This window comes from Coregonus lavaretus (assembly GCF_964263955.1).
Source record: "Coregonus lavaretus genome assembly, chromosome: 15".
Taxonomy (NCBI): domain Eukaryota; kingdom Metazoa; phylum Chordata; class Actinopteri; order Salmoniformes; family Salmonidae; genus Coregonus; species Coregonus lavaretus.
This window is the reverse complement of record NC_140002.1, coordinates 46,170,273-46,190,010: the sequence shown is the minus strand read 5'-3', so window position 1 is coordinate 46,190,010 and position 19,738 is coordinate 46,170,273. Positions and strand designations below refer to the sequence as shown.

At 42.0% G+C, this 19,738-nt stretch overlaps 1 protein-coding gene across 22 annotated transcripts in view; it reads right to left on the bottom strand.

The window, feature by feature from the left end:
* Nucleotides 1-5,047: 5,047 nt before the first annotated feature.
* LOC311142908 (upstream stimulatory factor 1-like) overlaps nt 5,048-19,738 on the bottom strand; it is a 33,647-nt gene continuing 18,956 nt past the window's right edge. For 3 of the 22 annotated variants that reach the window (XM_084178626.1, XM_084178639.1, XM_084178646.1), the window contains 10 exons: nt 13,966-14,054; nt 12,351-12,496; nt 12,074-12,187; nt 11,716-11,857; nt 11,397-11,451; nt 11,007-11,065; nt 10,784-10,890; nt 10,420-10,478; nt 6,276-6,404; nt 5,048-5,974 (listed from right to left, as the gene is read on the bottom strand). In XM_084178626.1, coding sequence (XP_084034752.1) covers nt 5,944-5,974; nt 6,276-6,404; nt 10,420-10,478; nt 10,784-10,890; nt 11,007-11,065; nt 11,397-11,451; nt 11,716-11,857; nt 12,074-12,187; nt 12,351-12,496; nt 13,966-14,054 — 931 coding nt within the window. In that variant the 3' untranslated portion in view covers nt 5,048-5,943. Of the gene's footprint in view, nt 5,975-6,275; nt 6,405-10,419; nt 10,479-10,783; nt 10,891-11,006; nt 11,066-11,396; nt 11,452-11,715; nt 11,858-12,073; nt 12,188-12,350; nt 12,497-13,965; nt 14,055-14,146; nt 14,250-19,738 lie in introns of all 22 variants that reach the window. The other 19 variants (XM_084178630.1, XM_084178632.1, XM_084178628.1 and 16 more) reach the window with 16 other exon arrangements.

Here is a 19,738-nt window from a genome sequence, read left to right as displayed (position 1 = left end):
GTTGGAATCTCCCTCCTACAAACTACTGGGACATGACCGTTGCACCAGAATCAGTGCAGTGGATTCGGCACCAAAGCTCTAGCAGGATAACTGATATTTCCTAAAATGACTTTGTCGGGTAAAGACTCTTGAGTCAAAACTCAAAGCGACTGACAGTGACTCCTCAGTTTCACCATGCTCACTAATAGATCTGTGTTGCATCAAACGGCGGGCATCACAAACACCAGGAATCTTCAACTTCAATTGGTCCACCTCCACACTTAACGCTTCCCCAGAAATCACTCCTTTCAATGGCGCCCTGTTCCTAAGAGCAAAGCCAGAAACAGATTTTGACCCAAGTTGCGTGACACGGCGCGGCGGCTCCCTCTGGTCAGAAGAAACACAAACAAATATCACAAGTCCACTACAGGGTACCTTCACTGATTCAACTGCACCCAACTCCTTTCCCACCCACAATGAAACCACAAATGGATCCGCCAAAAGGCAAGGATCCATTTTCTCCAAAAATGTCACTCCTACTGGACCAGATTCTTCTTTATCATGTCCATTGATGCCAGGCTTGGGTTTCAGCTCTTCACCACACCTTCCACCTCACTTAACTCGCCCTCATTCACTTCCATTTCACCTCCAGAACTCAGTCTGGCACACAGCTCACTCTGTTTGCACCCCATCTCCATTTTTATCGACATCTTTCTCAAATTCAAATCCAACCTCTGCTTTCTTCATTCTCTTTGACCTCTTCTTCCTCTTTTTCCCCCTCCAGTCCTCCTCAGAAATCCACCTTTCTGTGTCCCTGTCCCAATATTCCTCTCATAATCGTCCTGCTCACCTCGGAAATGTGTCTTCTCTGGGTGCCAACATTTTGAGAGCATGAGCAGTGGCCACACACAGAAAAATGACCCCCAAATTCAACTCTGTTCTACTCCGGTCGCGGCGGAAAATCTTCAGGTCTCTCTTGGTAAACACTGCGATAGCATCTTGCGCCATTCTGCAAATCTGCTGTGAAGACCCCATTACTATTTCTCTCTGTTACCTAGTCTATGTGATGTATGTCTTCTTGTTCTTGTGAATTTCCAGCAGACTAGACACTTTTTGGCGTAATGCTGCCTTTCTCAATTCGGAATGTGCATTCCACATTGTGACAAAACAAAAAAACAAAATAAAGAGACAAGGGGAATGGGAAGAACTTATTTTGCACCACCATGTAACCCTGCACCTATACGCTATCCCCTAAAACCCACCACCCCATCCCACTACTTGGCCCTAAACGATCCTACACCAGACCATCAACCTGGGAGGATGGAACTCCTCCTTGCTTGCAGGCCCCGTGTAGCTCAGTTGGTAGAGCATGGCGCTTGCAGGGCCAGGGTTGTGGGTTTGTTTCCCACGGGGGGCCAGTATGAAAATGTATGCACTCACTAACTGTAAGTCGCTCTGGATAAGAGCGTCTGCTAAATGACTAAAAATATATACAGTGGGGAGAACAAGTATTTGATACACTGCCGATTTTGCAGGTTTTCCTACTTACAAAGCATGTAGAGGTCTGTAATTTTTATCATAGGTACACTTCAACTGTGAGAGACGGAATCTAAAACAAAAGTCCAGAAAATCACATTGTATGATGTTTAAGTAATTAATTAGCATTTTATTGTATGACATGTAGTAAACGCAAAAGTGTTAAACAAATCTAAATATATTTTATATTTGAGAATCTTCAAATAGCAACCCTTTGCATTGATGACAGCTTTGCACATTCTTGGCATTTTCTCAACCAGCTTCACCTGGAATGTTTTTCCAACAGTCTTGAAGGAGTTCCCACATATGCTGAGCACTTATTGGCTGCTTTTCCTTCACTCTGCGGTGCGACTCATCCCAAACCATCTCAATTGGGTTGAGGTCGGGGGATTGTGGAGGCCAGGTCATCTGATGCAGCACTCCATCACTGTCCTTCTTGGTAAAATAGCCCTTACACAGCCTGGAGGTGTGTTGGGTCATTGTCCTGTTGAAAAACCTGATGGGATGGCGTATCGCTGTAGAATGCTGTGGTAGCCATGGTTAAGTGTGCCTTGAATTCTAAATAAATCTGGGACAGTGTCACCAGCAAAGCACCCCCACACCATAACACCTCCTCCTCCATGTTTTACGGTGGGAACCACACCGCGTCTCATAAAGACACGGCGGTTGGAACCAAAAATCTCCAATTTGGACTCCAGACCAAAGGACACATTTCCACCGGTCTAATGTCTATTGCTCGTGTTTCTTGGCCCAACCAGGTCTCTTCTTATTATTGGTGTCCTTTAGTAGTGGTTTTTCTGCAGCAATTCGACCATGAAGGCCTAATTCACACAGTCTCTTCTGAACAGTTGATGTTGAGATGTGTCTGTTACTTGAACTCTGTGAAGTATTTATTTGGGCTGCAATTTCTGAGGCTGGTAACTCTAATGAACTTATCCTCTGCTGCAGAGTTAACTCTGGGTCTTCCATTCCTGTCACGGTCCTCATGAGAGCCAGTTTCATCATAGTGCTTGATGGTTTTTGCGAATTGTCCGTATTGACTGACCTTCATGTCTTAATGGAATGATGGACTGTCGTTTCTCTTTACTTATTTGAGCTGTTCTTGCCATAATATGGACTTAACCTATTTGGTAAAATACCATCTTCTGTATATCCCCCCTACCTTGTCACAACACAACTAATTGGCTCAAATGCATTAAGGAGGAAATACATTCTACAAATTAACTTTTAAGAAGGCACACCTGCCTTCACTGTAATGTCTGCACCTGTTGTATTCGGCGCATGTGGCCAATAAAATTTGATTTGATTTGATTTGAAATGCATTCCAGGTGACTACCTCATGAAGCTGGTTGAGAGAATGCCAAGAGTGTGCAAAGCTGTCATCAAGGCAAAGGGTGGCAATTTGAAGAATCTCAAATATAAAATATATTTTGATTTGTTTAACACTTGTTTGGTTACTACATGATTCCATGTGTTTTTTCATAGTTTTGATGTCTTCACTATTATTCTACAATGTAGAAAATAGTAAAAATAAAGAAAACCCTGGAATGAGTAGGTGTGTCTAAACCTTTGACTGGTACTGTATGTCCATGAGGGGGTTTGATTCATCCCGACCGGGCGCTCGTGTAGGCGTGTTTTGCATTGGCTGAAAGTTGATTGCATTCGATTTGGAACTGGGCTGCCTCCCGGGCGTGAGCCAGGTGCCCCAGTCAAAGCCCACAGCGAAGTCTGCTCAAAAGAAAAGTGAGGCAATTAAGAAAGTGTGGTAATCACTGGGATTCTGTTTTCTGATACAAAAGGGATTGCTTTTGATAAAAACGCTTTATCTGCCTTCCCAATAAAAACTAGTTAGAAAATTCAAACGTTTATTTTATGAAAAATAGTTGTATGTTCTGGACGATGCACCATGCTGCCTTGTTGACAAAATGACCGAGTGGCGCATATTACTGTTCGATTTGAGAAGGGCGTGCCTCCCTCCCAGCTTTCGCCCGATGATGTGACGTTTTGCCCGGTGGCCCACTGCTCAGCATAATAAAATCCACCTAGTATAAAGCCGGCTATTTGAATAAGCAGTTTAACTTGTTTAGAGTATTTACAGTATATTTTTCATACTGACATATAGTTATGTGGTAAAAAAAAAAGAGACTGTTGAATTGTGCAATAAGTTTTCATGCCTTCACCAAGGTGTCGGTGTAGTTAGACCATTTCAGCTTCTCTGAGATGTGTACACAGAGGAATTTGAAGATATTGACCGTCTCCACGGCGGCCCCGTTGATGAGGATGGGGCATGTCCAGCCTGGTTCCTCATGAAGTCCACAATCATCTCCTTTGTTTTGCTAACGTTGAGGGAGAGGTTGTTTACCTGGCACCACGCCGTCAGTGTCTACCTCCTAACCTTAGGCTGTCTCGTCCTTGACGGTAATCAGGTCTACAACTGTTGTGTTGTCAGAGAACTTGATGATGGAGTTTGAAATGTGAGGCCACGCAGTCGTGGGTATACAGGGAATACAGGAGGGGACTGAGGACACACCCTTGTGGGGCCCCTGTGCTGAGAATCAGTGTCGATGAGGTAATGTTACCTACCTTCACCACATGGGGGCAGCCCATCAGGAAGTCCAGGACCCAGTTGCATAGGGAGGAGTTCAGACCCAGGGCTGTGAGCTTTGTAATGAGCTTATAGGGCACTATGGCGAACCTTGTGGCTAGTAAATATCCTACTGTACATTTGTTTGAGTGCCTTCCTTGTATTTATATTTCTGCTAAATGTATTCTATTTTATTCCATTGAGCTTGAAAAAATATATTTTTTAAACTTACTCCCATTCTTATTATTGTCGCATTGTGGTGTTACTGATTGTTTGTCGGAACTGGTGGTTTGTTTGCTTAGCATGTTAGGATAATTAACATAGCGGTTAGGAGAACTAACATGGCAGGTGAGGATAATTAACGTAGCAGGTTAGGAGAAAGAGGTTAGGCTTAGCTGAAATTCTATAATTGTCAACTGTTATCCCCGACGTGACAACTAGATGGAGCTGTACTGGTAGCTGCAACCGTACAAACCATAAATCTGGACAAACCATCAGTATCATAACACCTGCAAGTAAGTATTTCATTTTACTGTGTACCATGTGTATTCTGCATATGACAAATAAACTTGACTGATTTGAAAGTAATAAGGGCGGCAGGTAACAAATGTCGCTAGTTCAAATCCCAGAGCTGACAAGGTGAAAAATCTGTCCATGTACCCTTGAGCAAGGCACTTAACCCTAATTGCTCCAGGGTTTGCGTTGATAATGGCAGACTCTGGCTGTGAACCCACTCTCAGGGTGAGTTGGGATATGCAAAGATATCCAATTCACAAGTGTATAATACATGTACATGTGTGAAATAGGATAAATATAAGCACCCACATTATAAATCTCACTCAATCAGCATAGCTGAATTCAAGGTACATTGTCCACTCATGATATTGACAGATTGTTAATACCATAAGTTGATTTCATTTTTCAGTGTCTGTTAATAAACATAAGATATCTCTTTTAGACGAATTTAATAGAAATTACAACAAATCAACCTATAACAAAATAATATTAGAGGCTGAAGGTGATATTAACGTCAGAAATAGGTTAGTCCAAATTTTGGAAAAGGAAAGGCATGGGATCAAAAGAAAAACTAAGGATACACAAAGCACCATCTAATTCATTATTTGCTCAGTGACTGATACAAACTGAGGTAGAACACCAGTGTCAGTCAGCTGGTAGTGAAACAGTAAACCAACATACATGGTGTTCGGTTCAGTCTAGCATTTGAATTAGCCTTTCCCTAAAATATTTTATTTCAAACATAAAAAGGCATCACATTTTTTCTCCCAAATAATGTGTGGCAAGAGTGTACAAATACCCATATATTGGCAAGTTGTTTTGAGGGATCACAAAATACATTTTATTTCCAAGGGGAATAAGAACACAGGCATGAGTGTTATGTTGTGTAGCTTAAGTGTTTTTCCAGGTAGGATGAATGTCCATGATCATGGGGAGTCCATAAAAATGTCAAGAGAGAAAACATCACGGAGGAGATCCAAAAAGATTGCAGTCCAGATTTGTTGGAATCAATCCTCTGCATCCAACAGCCTCCACTGATCAATGTCATCGTATTCCAACCACATCCTAGGCCTTGTTCGAATGCTTTCCAAATACATCCTTCCTAGATGAAATTACAGATATAAGATGACTGGGTTGGTGTCATTGGGACCCTACGTTTCACCTTTCCAATCACATACAGACCAGTTACTACCTCAAGTGGGGAAAGGAGGGTGCATTTTCTGACAATTCAAACAGAGCCCTCGTACCAACACCTTTGTCCCTTCTCCCTCACTGTGGATCTACACCAGCTGCTCCCACAATGCCGTTCTGTCTCAGCTGGCTTCTCATCATCTGGTTCTTGGTTTTCCAATCATCAACCTGTGAGTGGGAGAAAGTGAATGTCAATGTGGTATGATTGTGAGTTGTCATAGTAACCCACATCACCAGCTCTTGACCAACACCGCTCCCTACTATTAAGAGTCATGTAATGCAGCATCGAGGTTTCTTTGGCTACGTATAGATCTTTTATCATTTTTGAGAGGATCATTCTGAGCAAGGTCCTGCGGATTAATCACTGGTCTACAGTCATCCTGCATCCCACTTAACTCGTTATGTGGTCAAGGTTAGCAAATCTGTGCCGCACATTACTCAGACCGATCCCCTTGAACATGGTGAATACCTCCTGTCTGAGCAGCTGGTTGTCCATGCGTAGTCTCTCCAGATTCTCCAGGTCCTCCCCCAGTCTGGCGTTGCTCTGACGCAGCTCCTGGATGTAGTCACAAGCCTTGGACAGGATCCCTCCTTTACTCTGTAGGGAACAGACAGGACAGGAGAACACCACACTGGTCACAGAACTGGCATCATGCCTTAATATTTACACTTATCAGAAATATAAAAACGCAACATGTAAAGTGTTGGTCCCATATTTCATGAGCTGAAATATAAAAGAGCCCAGAAATGTTGCATACACAACAAGCTATTTTCTCTCAAATGTTGTGCACAAATTTGTTTACATCCCTGTTAGTGAGCATTTCTCCTTTGCCAAGATAATCCAGCCAGCAGACAGGTGTGGCATATCAAGAAGCTAATTAAACAGCATTATCATTACACAGGTACACCTTGTGCTGGGGACAAATGGCCACTAAAATGTGCAGTTGTCGCAAAACACAATGCCACAGATGTCTCAAGTATTGAGGTAGTGTTCAATTGGCATGCTGACTGCAGAGACCACGAGTATGGCGTCGTGTGGGCGAGCGGTTTGCTGATGCCAACGTTGTGAACAGAGTGCCCCGTGGTGGTGGTGGAGTTATGGTACGAGCAGGTATAAGCTACAGACAACGAACACAACTGCATTTTATCGATGGCAATTTGAATGCACAGCAATACCGTGACGAGATCCTGAGGCCCATTCCTTTTAAGGCATCTGTAGTCCCAGTCATGTGAAATCCTTAGAAATTGTTGCATGTTGCGTTTATATTTTTGTTCAGTATAATAATAAAGCCATTTAGCAGATGCTTTTCTCCAAAGAGATTTACATAGCTTGCTTGGGACCACCACCCATCTGCTTTTGTTTTCAAGATGATCAATCTCTGTTGAGGGTGGTGCTGACTTTTACATAGTGTATATTTATTTATTTATTCTGAACACAAGGTCAGTGTGTTCAGAATAAATGGCTTAAGGACAACAAAGTCAAGGTATTGGAGTGGCCATCACAAAGCCCTGACCTCAATCCTATAGAACATTTGTGGGCTGAACTGAAAAAGCGTGTGCGAGCAAGGAGGCCTACAAACCTGACTCCGTTACACCAGCTCTGTCAGGAGGAATGGGCCAAAATTCACCCAACTTATTGTGGGAAGCTTGTGGAAGGCTACCCAAAACGTTTAACCCAAGTTAAACAATTTAAAGACAATGCTGCCAAATACTAATTGAGTGTATGTAAACTTCTGACCCACTGTGAATGTGATGAAATAAATAAAAGCTGAAATAAATCATTCTCTCTACTATTATTCTGACATTTCACATTCTGAAAATAAAGTGGTGATCCTAACTGACCTAAGACAGGGAATTTTTACTAGGATTAAATGTCAGGAATTGTGAAAAACTGAGTTGAAATGTATTTGGCTAAGGTGTATGTAAACTTCTGACTTCAACTATATACTACTCTACTGTATTTTAGTCAATGCCACTCCGACATTGCTCGTCCTAATATTTATATATTTCTTAATTCCATGATTTTACTTTTAGATGTGTGTGTATTGTTGTGAATTGTTAGACACTACTGCACTGTTGGAGCAAGGAACACAAGCATTTCGCTACACCTGCAATAACATCAGCTAAATATGTGTATGTGACCAATAAAAGTTGATTTGAGTATACAGTACAAAACATGCTCTTTCCATGACAGCCTGACCAGGTGAAAGCTAAGATCCCCTATTGATGTCACTTCAAATCAGTGTAGATGAAGGGGAGGAGACAGGTTAAATAAGGATTTTTAAGCTTTGATACAATTGACACATGGATTGTGTATGTGTCATTCAAAGGGTGAATGGCCAATACAAAATATTTAAGTGCCTTTGAACGGGGTATGGTAGTAGGCACCAGGCGCACCGGTTTGTGCCAAGAACTTCAAAGCTGCTAGGTTTTTCATGCTCAACAGTTTCCCGTGTATATCAAGAATGGTCCACCACCCAAAGGACATGCTGCCAATTTGACAACTGTGGGACGCATTCGAGTCAACATGGGCCAGCATCCCTGTGGAATGCTTTCGACACCTTTTAGAGTCCATGCCCCGAACTGAGGCTGTTCTAAGGGCAATAGGTGGGGGTGCAACTCGATATTCTGAGTTCCAAGTTTAGCAGTTCGGCAAATTTGCCTGAGGAAATATGCAAGAAGAATTGAAGGTGCCAACTAATTTTATAGCCATCATAATGTTTTACAGTCATGTGTGCATACATTTTACATACGGGTTGTCCCAGGAATCTAAGCCACTACCACAATCACAGCTACAGAGACACTATTTTCACACTAATGAGCCAAGCTGATCTGTACTGTGCTAGCCTGGTAACACATCCACCCACCATAGTTGCTGGAGCCATGCTAGAGAGGACCATGTCAAAAGAAAATATCAGAGCCAGAACAGTACGGTTCAGCACAATAGTGTGAAAAGGTGAGACTCTCTCCTGAACTTCCCTGAAACTGATCAAAAACACAATCCAACCACTCCACACACACACGCTATGTCATGGTCAAACTAGACTCGAAAGAGCTTCTACAGAAATTGAAAGACCACATTTGACAGTTTAGTCATTTAGCAGATGCTTTTTCCAGAGCGATTTAGTTATATCCCTTTCAAACCAAGACGAAAACACGCCAACTTTAGCATGCCATCAACTTTTTGCTGAATTTTCTTTATATCTTAAAGGCATTGCCACCAACAAAGCCTGCACTTTTATTTCCGCCAACCGACATTGTCATAATTGCGGTTATGTGTTTAAAGGTTTCGCCAAACTCTCAGTATAAACATCCCCTTTCATCTTACCAGCTTTAGCACGCATTAAATCATGAACATTCTATATTTGTTGTCCGACATCAAACTTGTCCTTGTCATTATGAAAAGTAGAAACACAAAACGGCAGTCTGCATAGCCGTAATGCCGAAACGGCATTGGCACGCACTACACTGACAGGCACGTATCAAATTGTTGCTTACTGAATCGTTATAATACATTTGAAGCAATACCCGCGTGTGGTCAACTAGATGATAATTTCAGCACCGTTTTGATTTGGACTGCGCCATCACGCTGCTTTGAGACAAGCATGGGGACTTTTCTTGATAAATCAATATCAGTATTTTGTTTTCACTGAATCTCTGCTTGGATATTCGGTTACAATTAGGCTAGAGAAATGTTAGCCGAGTGCTGCTCATGATCATCTTTAGTGTAGTTGACCATTAGCACTAATAAGAAACATTTTCTAGCATTTTTATGTAGCTTAACAAGTGGACCATTTTGCTCTTCACTCACTTAGTAGCCTACTCCTGACCAAAAGCCTGTGACTTGTCTGATAATCAAGCAATATTATTTGGTTTCACTGAATCTCCATCTGTATATTTGGTTAATTGATCTCTGGCTGGGCATATACTGTAAGTACGTGGAAGCTCATCTTTTCGTTTGCTCATCTATCACTGATCAGAAACATTTAGCTTGCAATAATGTAGCCTAAATCAAGTGTAGGCCTATTATTTTGTTTGATTACACATTGGCAACTCTAAAAGCCTGCAGTGGTGAAATATTAACATAATATGAACATTAAAAAATATAGATTGCTATTATTTTCAAATCGGTATTATGAAGATACTCCCAATTTAACACCCTACGCCTTCTCCCTAACAAATAGGAGTGATGGTAGGAAAAAAATATTCAACGTGGATAAAAAAAAGGGACTTTTTCTAACGGTTCCACATGTTCCTGTGACACTCAAGTTATGTCGGGGGAAAATATTATTTCAATTTTATTCTGTTATATTCTTACTATTAAATGTGTGTTGACTGTGACCATGGCAGGGGAATGCAAGCGTTTGTCTGTTTTATGTACAAAACAACATTGATTTAATTTGCATGGTGCAGCCATGTAGCCTATAGGCTGCACATACCAGTAGCATAATTAAACTCATAATATGTTATTCTATTCTTTTGAAAATACATTTTATTCGTCTTGTTTCTTAGGACCTGCCGAAACAAATTAATAATGACTTTTTTTGTGATGGTGTATATTCAATAGATTTATGAAAATAGACACCCACCCACATCTACACACCCCTACTCACCGGCATGCGTGTGGGAGGTACAAAAGGCTTATGCTGGCAAGGATGTGGTAAAAATGGGCCTGTTTGAAAGGGGGTCATATAAACATTTCCCACATTTTAATTTGTTTACAGGCAACATACTGTAAATACTATGTGAGTGCATTCATCTTAGGTAGCTAGGTGAGAAAACCACATCATAGTCATACAACGTTTATTTTTATTTTTTTCTAAAAAGCAGTTATCAGCAAAGTTTTGGGGGGGGAGAAGGGGGGTGCTGTGGGAATAATCAAGAAAGAAGAAGAAAGACTAGAAAGAGAATCTCAGAAACGTGTCCATGTGAAAAGATATACCAGTTGAATAAAATATGAAGACTTGACTTGAGTACCTGGGAACTCACCTGCCCATTCTTCGTAGCATCCAGGGTGCAGTCTGGGATGGTTTTGGACAGCTGGACGATCCAGTTGTTTATCTTATCTCTGCGTCGGCGCTCAACTGGGGACAGATTAAAAAGGTTGTTAAAAATAAATGTGAACAAATATAACAGGCTTCACAGATCAATATCTTTGAACATTTTCAAGGTCACACAGTACTGCTGTATATTCGAGTACCTTCATTGTGTTGGGCTCGTCTCTTGTCATCTCTAGACGTACGAGGAGGTTCTGACTTGCTGTAGAATAGAAAAAGAGGATTCAAACAGTAGCCCAATGCACAACATGTTGACCTATCACCATTCACCAGGTATCAAAATACTTAAGACTATTGGCAGTGTCATGTGTTATTTTAACTAGGGTCATGTGCATTAGGTCTCGCAACAGAAAACCTTTTGAAACGTTTTGCAACAGAAAACAAAATGAGCGTTTCTTATTGGATAACCCCAGGTCCCTTGATGACCCAGGTCCCTTGATGAAGGCCTAGTCAGTGATGGGTGATGTCATATCATAACCTGGACACAGAGAGGATGTGATGTGTTAGATATCCTTATGCAGGGTGCTATGGACCTCTGGTTTGCTCCGCCCAACACGTCCTGCGGTGACATCATCACATACAGCTGACCTGGAAGACACAGGGCACTATTAAGCAGACAGACAATGTACAGATTGACTGACTACTTCAGCTGGCCCCAATTCGCTCCCACCACCTTGGCCTTGGACCTAACCCTTCGGTTTTTGCAGATCTGAAGTCTCCTGATAGGTATAACCAGAAAAGTGCTATCTCGCTTACATCTTACAGATATGCCAACATTGAAGAGTTCGAGCCCATAGGATGGGGCAGGGGGCTAATTGGGACGTTTGAATTACTATTATAATTTCAACTGACCGGTGGGTGTGCTCTGAGTGAGCAGTGTTTCTGGAGCTTGTACGGTCTCCACCATGGTAGTCTGTGTGGCGTCAGTGACAGGGTAGTAGTAGTGAGTCTCTGAGGCTTCCCCCTCCAGTCCCTCAGACTGGGAAAACACCGCCTGACAGACAACACATGACAGATCTTTTAGATAGGAACAGATCCAACAAGTAATCTGAATGGACAGCTGGTAGTATGCACAATAAAGTGTGTGGGGAAAGGAAGTGATGGATGAAGCTTTGTCAAGAGATGCACTCCAGCCAAAGGGGATGATATATGTGAGACAAAGCAAACTTGTGAATTTTGTGTGTGTCTCAACACCATCCAAGTGTTGTACCTGTGTGACAGCCTGTGTCGTTGCGGGGAAGCCTGTCACCACGCTGACAGCAGAGGCTCCGTCTGTCTGTCCATCCACCTGTCCATCAGACACCTGGATCACCCGGTACGTCACCTGAACGGGGGGGGGGGGTCAAAGGTCAGTAAAAGGATCACTAGTACAGAATCTGATCCTTCAACCTTACGGATCTGCAAACATCGAAGGGTTAGGGCCATGGGGAAGGGAGAAAATTGGGACTGGCAGTTTGAGTGCGTGTTGCATGCAGAGTCCCTTCTACCTGCCCTGAGGGAGGGTACAACTCCCCTACCGGCAACCCGCCTCCCTCTGTCTTGAACAGGTACTTGATTGGCTGATCAGACAAGAAGGTAGCTGCAGACTGGATGGTGGTGATGGCAGTTGGGTCGTCGGCCGTGGCAACAGCGCCTGAAGGCGAGACAGGAGAGTCTAGTAGTAAAACAGATTAACCAGTTCTCACATTGTTAACATTAGCAGGATGTATGAGAGACAACTTGGTAGAACAAGAGGTCTCTTGCTCTAGGGCTCTTGCCCCAGTACAATAAAAATATTATTACTCAAAGCAACAAAAAGGAGCCACAGATAGGAACACAGACTGTCGTAAATGGGAACAGATTGAAAGCAAGAATACAGAATTGAGAGTCTATAGGGCAGCATTTCTCATCAGTCCTCGGGACCCACGTGTTTTTTTTAATTTTTTTGGGGGGGGGGGGGGGGGGTGGGTAGATCAGCTTTAATATTGCAGATAGATTGTAACTTCCATCAATGTAATTGTCTGCATTACTTCCAATCCCCCATATGTTTTACATATGCACACAAACATACATATATACACACACACACATATCCTTTTAAAAAATATATTTCCCTTTATTACTTTCCAACCCCACCACCCCGTTTTTTGGGAAACACTGCTAAAGAGCCTAGGCCCATGGCTATGACAACATGTGTACTTGCATAGATCACAGCCTGAATCATTTCAGTGAACACACATCACATTGACCATTCAGTGAAGCAATGCAAAGGACTATTTTTTAAATATAATTTTACACTGAACAAATAATATAAACACAACATGTAAAGTGTTGGTCCCATGTTTTATGACTTGAAATAAAATATCTCAGAAATGTTCCATATGCAAAAAAATCTTATTTCTCTCAAATTTGTTTACATCCCTGTTAGTGAGCATTTCTCCTTCGCAAAGATAATCCATCCACCTGACAGGTGTGGCATATCAAGAAGCTGACTAAACAGCATGATCATTGCACAGGTGCTGGGGACAATAAAAGTCCACTCTAAAATGTCCAGTTTTGTCACACAACACAATGCCACAGATGTCTCAAGTTTTGAGGGAGTGTGCAATTGGCATGTTGACTACAGGAATGTCCACCAGAGTGGTTTCCAGATAATTTAATGTTCATCTCTACCATAAGCCGCCTCCGTCGTTTTAGAGAATTTGGCAGTACGTCGAACCGGCCTCACAACCGCAGACCACGTGTATGGCATCGTGTGGGCAAGCGGTTTGCTGATGTCAACGTTGTGAGAGTGGCCCATGATGGCGGTGGGGTTATGGTATAAGCAGGCATACTGTAAGCTACGGACAACGAACACAATTGCATTTTATCTATGGCAATTTGAATGCACAAAAATACCATGATGAGATCCTGAGGCCCATTGTGAGGCCCATTTTTTTTTTAAGGTATTGGTGAACAACAGATGTATATCTGTATTCCCAGTAATGTGAAATCCATAGATTAGGGCCTAATGCATTTATTTCAATTGACGGATTTCCTCATGAATTGTAACTCAGTAAAAATCTATGAAATTGTTGAGTTTATATTTTTGTTCAGTATATAAGAAAAGTAGTTAGTTCTCACCATTATGATAAATCATAGAATACTCTCTATGGCGCTCACCTTCATCGATAATGGAAACGTCACCGTCGTCATCCGGGCTCTTCTGCTGCCTGTGGTAAAGGGGAGAAGGCGGCAACAGTCAGCAAGTAGCTAACACAAAACAGAAGGTTGTCCATTAACGAAAGCTTTTTGTGCCACTTACCCCTTCATCTCGGTTTGCTGCTCTATGCCTTAAAAAAAAAAAAAAGTACAGCAGAGGCGATTCTGTCCGCTACAGTTTAACCTATAACGTTATTTACCAGAATCTGTAAATTAGGCCTATATTAAAACCAAGAATGAAAAACATTGCAATGTTTACCTCGCACTGTAAAGCTAACGTAAACTGGCTTGCTAGCTAACTAAGTACTGTTACTCGATACAGTCCACAACAATTACGAATTAGCTAGACACCCCTAGTAAAGATACAGATATTGAAGCATTATTATTTATCAAATACAAAATGAGTGTTGTTGATAAAACAAGTTTACTGGAGAACGGAGACCAAGTAGAGACTTTCGGACAAGGTGGATGATTGTATAATATAAGGCAGTTTATTCAGAGGTAAAGATATCTGAAAATAGCGTGCACGGACGCGTCTCGTCAACCTCTTAGGGAGATATCTGAGAGCGCGCCCCTAACCATTGTGTGCTGACATTTTATACAATAAAATAAAGTAGGTTGATTCTAGTAGTTCCGATCTCCCCATTGGTCCAGATGAGTTGGTCGAGGTCATCTCCATTTCATTGGCTCTGAGTCAGGTTCTCCGTCTCCGGCCTAAGAGAAGGGGTTTTTTGTGTGTGTGTGCTTAACAATGCTGATGTGTGTGTATGTGTGTGTATGTGTGTGTATGTGTGTGAGTGTGTGTATGTGTGTAAGTGTGTGTGTATGTGTGTGTGTATGTGTGTGTATGTGTGTGTGTGTCCTCAGGAGATATCTCGTGAGTTTTGGGAGGACTTGAGAGACTTATGGCCTGGGTTTTGCTCATAGCCACCTGCTGATAAGGCAGACAGGATACAGTCTTTGTGCATTGTATTAAGTCCCAAGGCCCCCAACACAAGATGGGTTATGCACAAGATTTTTAGTCAGACCAAGCTTTAACATAATATATTTACCACTACAAATCCCTCTCTTCACGTCTCCCAAGAGACGTGACCAAGTAACAGTAGAGAAGGAAAACTTAAGACGTGACACAAGCTAATAGTGTAATTGGCAAAATAGGGAAAACTTTATCAGAAGATAAAGTTTTACATTCCCCCTCTTCACGTCTCACAAGAGACGTGACATAAACTAAGTAAAAAAGAAAAGGGAAACTTTCTCAAAGAGAAAGTTTTGAGTCCCCCTCTTCACGTCTCAAAAGAGACGTGACATAAACTTAAATGCTATTCATCATCCAGATATCCTTGGTCAGCATCGTCAATAGCAAGCAAAGGAAACATCTGACCGTTATCTGCAGGATGTGGATCAATAGCGGTGGTTATAATCCTGGTTGTCAGCGTCCGTATGCATGGAATGCAACAGCACCCACACAAAACCAAAATGGCCGCAAACACCGAGATTGAAACCAAAATGGAGGACACCAGGGCTTTATATCTACCAAAAGCGTCCATCCAGGAATCCCACATGGAGGTGTCTACACCTGAGTGGCTCTTCATCTTACCATTAAGAGTTTGTAACCCTTCCAGGGCAATTATCAAACTGCCATCTGTGGCTGTATTGTTGGGAATAAAGGTACAACATTGTTCACCAAACATAGCACATACTCCTCCTTTTTCAGCCAGGAGCATGTCGACAGCAATACGATTTTGGAAAGCCATGAGAGAGGTTGCAGCCAACTGGCCATGCACCGCCTCAAAACCTTGTTGTGTCCAATTGCCTTATTTTTAACATTAATGTATGTAGTTAATTCTATCAACGTTTTTATTAATAGTTCAACAGTCAGCACCCAAAAGGACTAGCCCCCAAAAACTGTACTCCATGTACCCATGTTCAAGGACAGTTTCACAGACAGCAAAGAGAGAGTGTTCTTATCGGCCTGTTATGTGAAACAATTCATATCAGTACAGTACTCCTCATTAATGCATTCCTTCCAAGCTATTCATCACATACAGATCCAAAAAATAAACCCCAACAATTTTATGGTGTCACTCTAAACTGAGTATAATCACCCTTAAGAATAACAGGATATGGAAATTAAATCACAACATTTAATGTTAATAGAAAATAAAAAAATAATGATTTTAACCCTCTATTCCTCCCCTACACCTAACATGTACTGAGTTGGCTACCAGCCACCCAGGAATCCTTTACCTTCACATCAGGAAGAATAAACAATCACAGTGGTTAGTAAAAACATAAGGTAATAAATGAGCAAGAACTGAAAATAAATGCGTGTATGTATTTTACTAGGCAAAACATGGATCATCCAGCTTGGTCCCAGAGTCAGTAGCAGAGTCACCTGCATCATCCTGGGCCGGTAACAACAGCATCATACCTGACGCCTGCACCACTCCTACCACTGACCTCCTGAGACGGGGGACGATGCAAGCAGCACAACACATTAACAGCAAAAACACAATTACTAGGGTCTGAAATCCAGTAACCACCATAGAAGAGTACTCTCCAAACCAGTCACTCAGCCAGGAAATAAGGCAACATCCACAAAGAACAAGTATACCCATAGAGGCCATGACTTCACCCAGAATAGTCACAACAATAGTTTTCCATTTACCAAATATGTTATCAAACCAACCGTTTATGGAGCTATCAATACCAGAGTTCTCAACCAGTTCGTTCGCCAGCGTGGTGATGGTCACTCAAGCGCTTTGGTCACAGGCCCGTCCGGTGCTATATTGTTGGAGATGAAAGTACAACACATATATCCAAACAGAACACAAACCCTGTCCTGCTCAGCCAAAAGCATATCCAACGCTATTCTATTCTGCTTTGTCATTAAGATAGTTGCCGCTGTCTGCTCATCTAATCCCTTTATTGCATCACAAGTGTGGTTTATAAATCTTTGCTGGTTATAGTAAATATAATTTATCCAATCGAAGTTTCTATTAATTGTTGACCAACAAAAAATACTTGATTCAAACTCAACTGTGGTCTGATTCCTAGCTTTGAATTGTTCTGTAACCTCTCGAGGTACTCCTATCCCATCACAGGATCCTTTCATCAAAGGATCCCGGGAGGAGGTCCTACTTTCTATTTGACAACTCACCAGTCTCTGACACGTTTGATTGTTTACGTATGTAGTTGAGTTCACAATCAGTTATCACCACACAACCATCAGATGTCAGCACAGGCCTGGTTTTGGGTCCTGCAATCCTCTGTCTGCAACAAATAGGAGAGATTAGTCATGTTCTCTTTCAGTTGTGATATTCTCTGTGTAGGAGCAGAGCTAAGATGCCCTACTCTGTATCCTATCTTACTAGTCCTAGAAAAACGATTAGAATCCCCTGAGACTTCAAACGTAGGCAACCTAGGTCGGAATGAGTTTGTTATCGGGGATACTGATAGTTCAAGTTACTACAAGACTCTTTCACCACATTCCCAGGTGGTTTGCATGGGGATAAACCTGTTTTTGCGTACTTCAGACTTTCAGACAGTACCTACCCTTCTATGGGTCGCACTGCCATTTCTGGTAATTCCCTACCCACACAACACTACACCTGTCCCCAAACTGTGTATGGGGATTTACATATCCCCCACGCTCTCGATATGAGCAGCTACATAGTCCCTGGATGTACATGGTGACATACATATAGTGATGTCCTCCCCTAAAGTCCCTAATCTTCCCCTTTCCCTACGTCTAGCTGTCTCCTATGCCTTCATAGACTGTGCTCAGGTATCATTCTATCAACTTGTTTTAGGTTAACTACTACTTTCGGCTGATCAGAAGGGTTTGAGTATGTTAGGAATATGGCCCCCACAATCAGACAGCTACCTACCGTCGGGAGACCTGTGAATCCCCACCCTTGCCCTGAGAACATGTCAGATGCCAGAGGCCAACCCATTGCTTTACCTTCTATTGAACTCACACAGGGATGATCAGACAGGGTAAGGGAATCTTCGTTAAGGAGCCAACCCCCGGACCCTTGTGGTTATCGGATCTTTCTCCTAACTCTGTGTTTGTTCGTCAGGTGTAGCTGGTTTTGTACAGTGTGTGACATGCACCCAGATGGATCTCTCAGCTTTTCTGCTGGCAAAGGCAGTGCTTGGTAGGGCCCTTCCCGCCAGGCCTGATTCGGTCTCCTGGTTAGATAGAGTGGGTCACCTTCTCCTTTAGTTCACCTGTGGGGCACAAAATCTCTGACATACAGGTGTGGTTAATAAACTATCATACATGTTTTTTTTTTTTTTTTTTAAGTATTTTGTCCTCTCCTTCGTATATATTTAATATTTAATACCCATCCCCCTCTTTGACACATGATTTGGCCATGTGTCAATATTACCACCTACCTAAACAATCACTTTAGTTAATATTGGTATTTCATTATCCAATTGCCATTCCTCCACTCTCTCTTCTGTTATTTATGGTTCAAATCAAATATATTACCAAATTATAATCTTCTTCACAATTTTCACAGTACTATAAATTACCCTCAACTTTAGTAAAATAAACTATGCTAAAATCTTCCTCTCATGTCTTTAGAATGTACTAGTGTGGATGATTAATTAACACCAGAATGTTAAAACAGAGTTCAGAGGCCATTGAAATCATTTAACGAACTGTTTAATCCCATAGTATACTAAACAATTACCATTATTCTAAATATTTCATAAATGTTAGTTATCCCAAGTGTTCATTAAGTCCTCATGACATTCATTCTCATAAGAAATCATATATACACCCCAAACTCAGCCAAAACCTAAAAAATCCATAAAATTCACTGTGTGCACCTTTAAGACCCATAACCCTTGACCTGCTGAAACCCTCCAAAATTGAAACAACAAGACTTTATTAACATCACACTAGGTGTGTTGTTTTCTACTTGAAAACCCCAATTAAAAAACAACAACCAAACAGCCAGGTCATGAGGACTCCTGATTTCCACTCCCAGGTGTTGACTAATAGTCTCACTGTCTCTAATTCAACACAAAACCCCATCATCCAATTAATTTTCATACCCATTACTGTCAATGCCAAATTAGGTTTCTCTGTTCCTGTTGAAGTGCTAAGTCACAATTTGGATCAAAGGGTTCCTTAGTCTTCCCCCCACCAGAGTCCACTATCTCTCCCTCAAGGACTAGTCACGCCTTATCTTCCTCTTTCTCACACTCAAAGCTGGGGGATGGACTCCTCTCTCCTGTCTGACTTTCTCTCATGATGGATTGCATGTCTCTCTGAGGCTATTACACAAGACTCCGTAATCGGCCCATTGCAAAAGTGTCCTATGGACATCCCCTGAAACCCACTGCCCTCTAACGGCAGCCCAAACCTTACTATTCCTGTTTCGGGGTGGGTCATTCCTTCTACCGCTCTGGCCACGTCCTGGTGAGTTCATGGCCTGTCTGCTAAATGGCATATTATTATTATTACTGTATACATCTAAGGTTGCTTGGGCCCCTTTCATTCCCCGCCAATAGATTAGGTAAGGCTGTCAGTGGGTACTGGCCCCCTCAACTCTCTCTCTCTCTCTCTCACTGCTTATTTCTCCTTTACACACCGTATGTATCTGTTTAAGCATGGATTCGAGTTTATCTCCGTCCAGACGTCCCTCAAAACCATACCTCTCCCTCCACCTGGTTATAT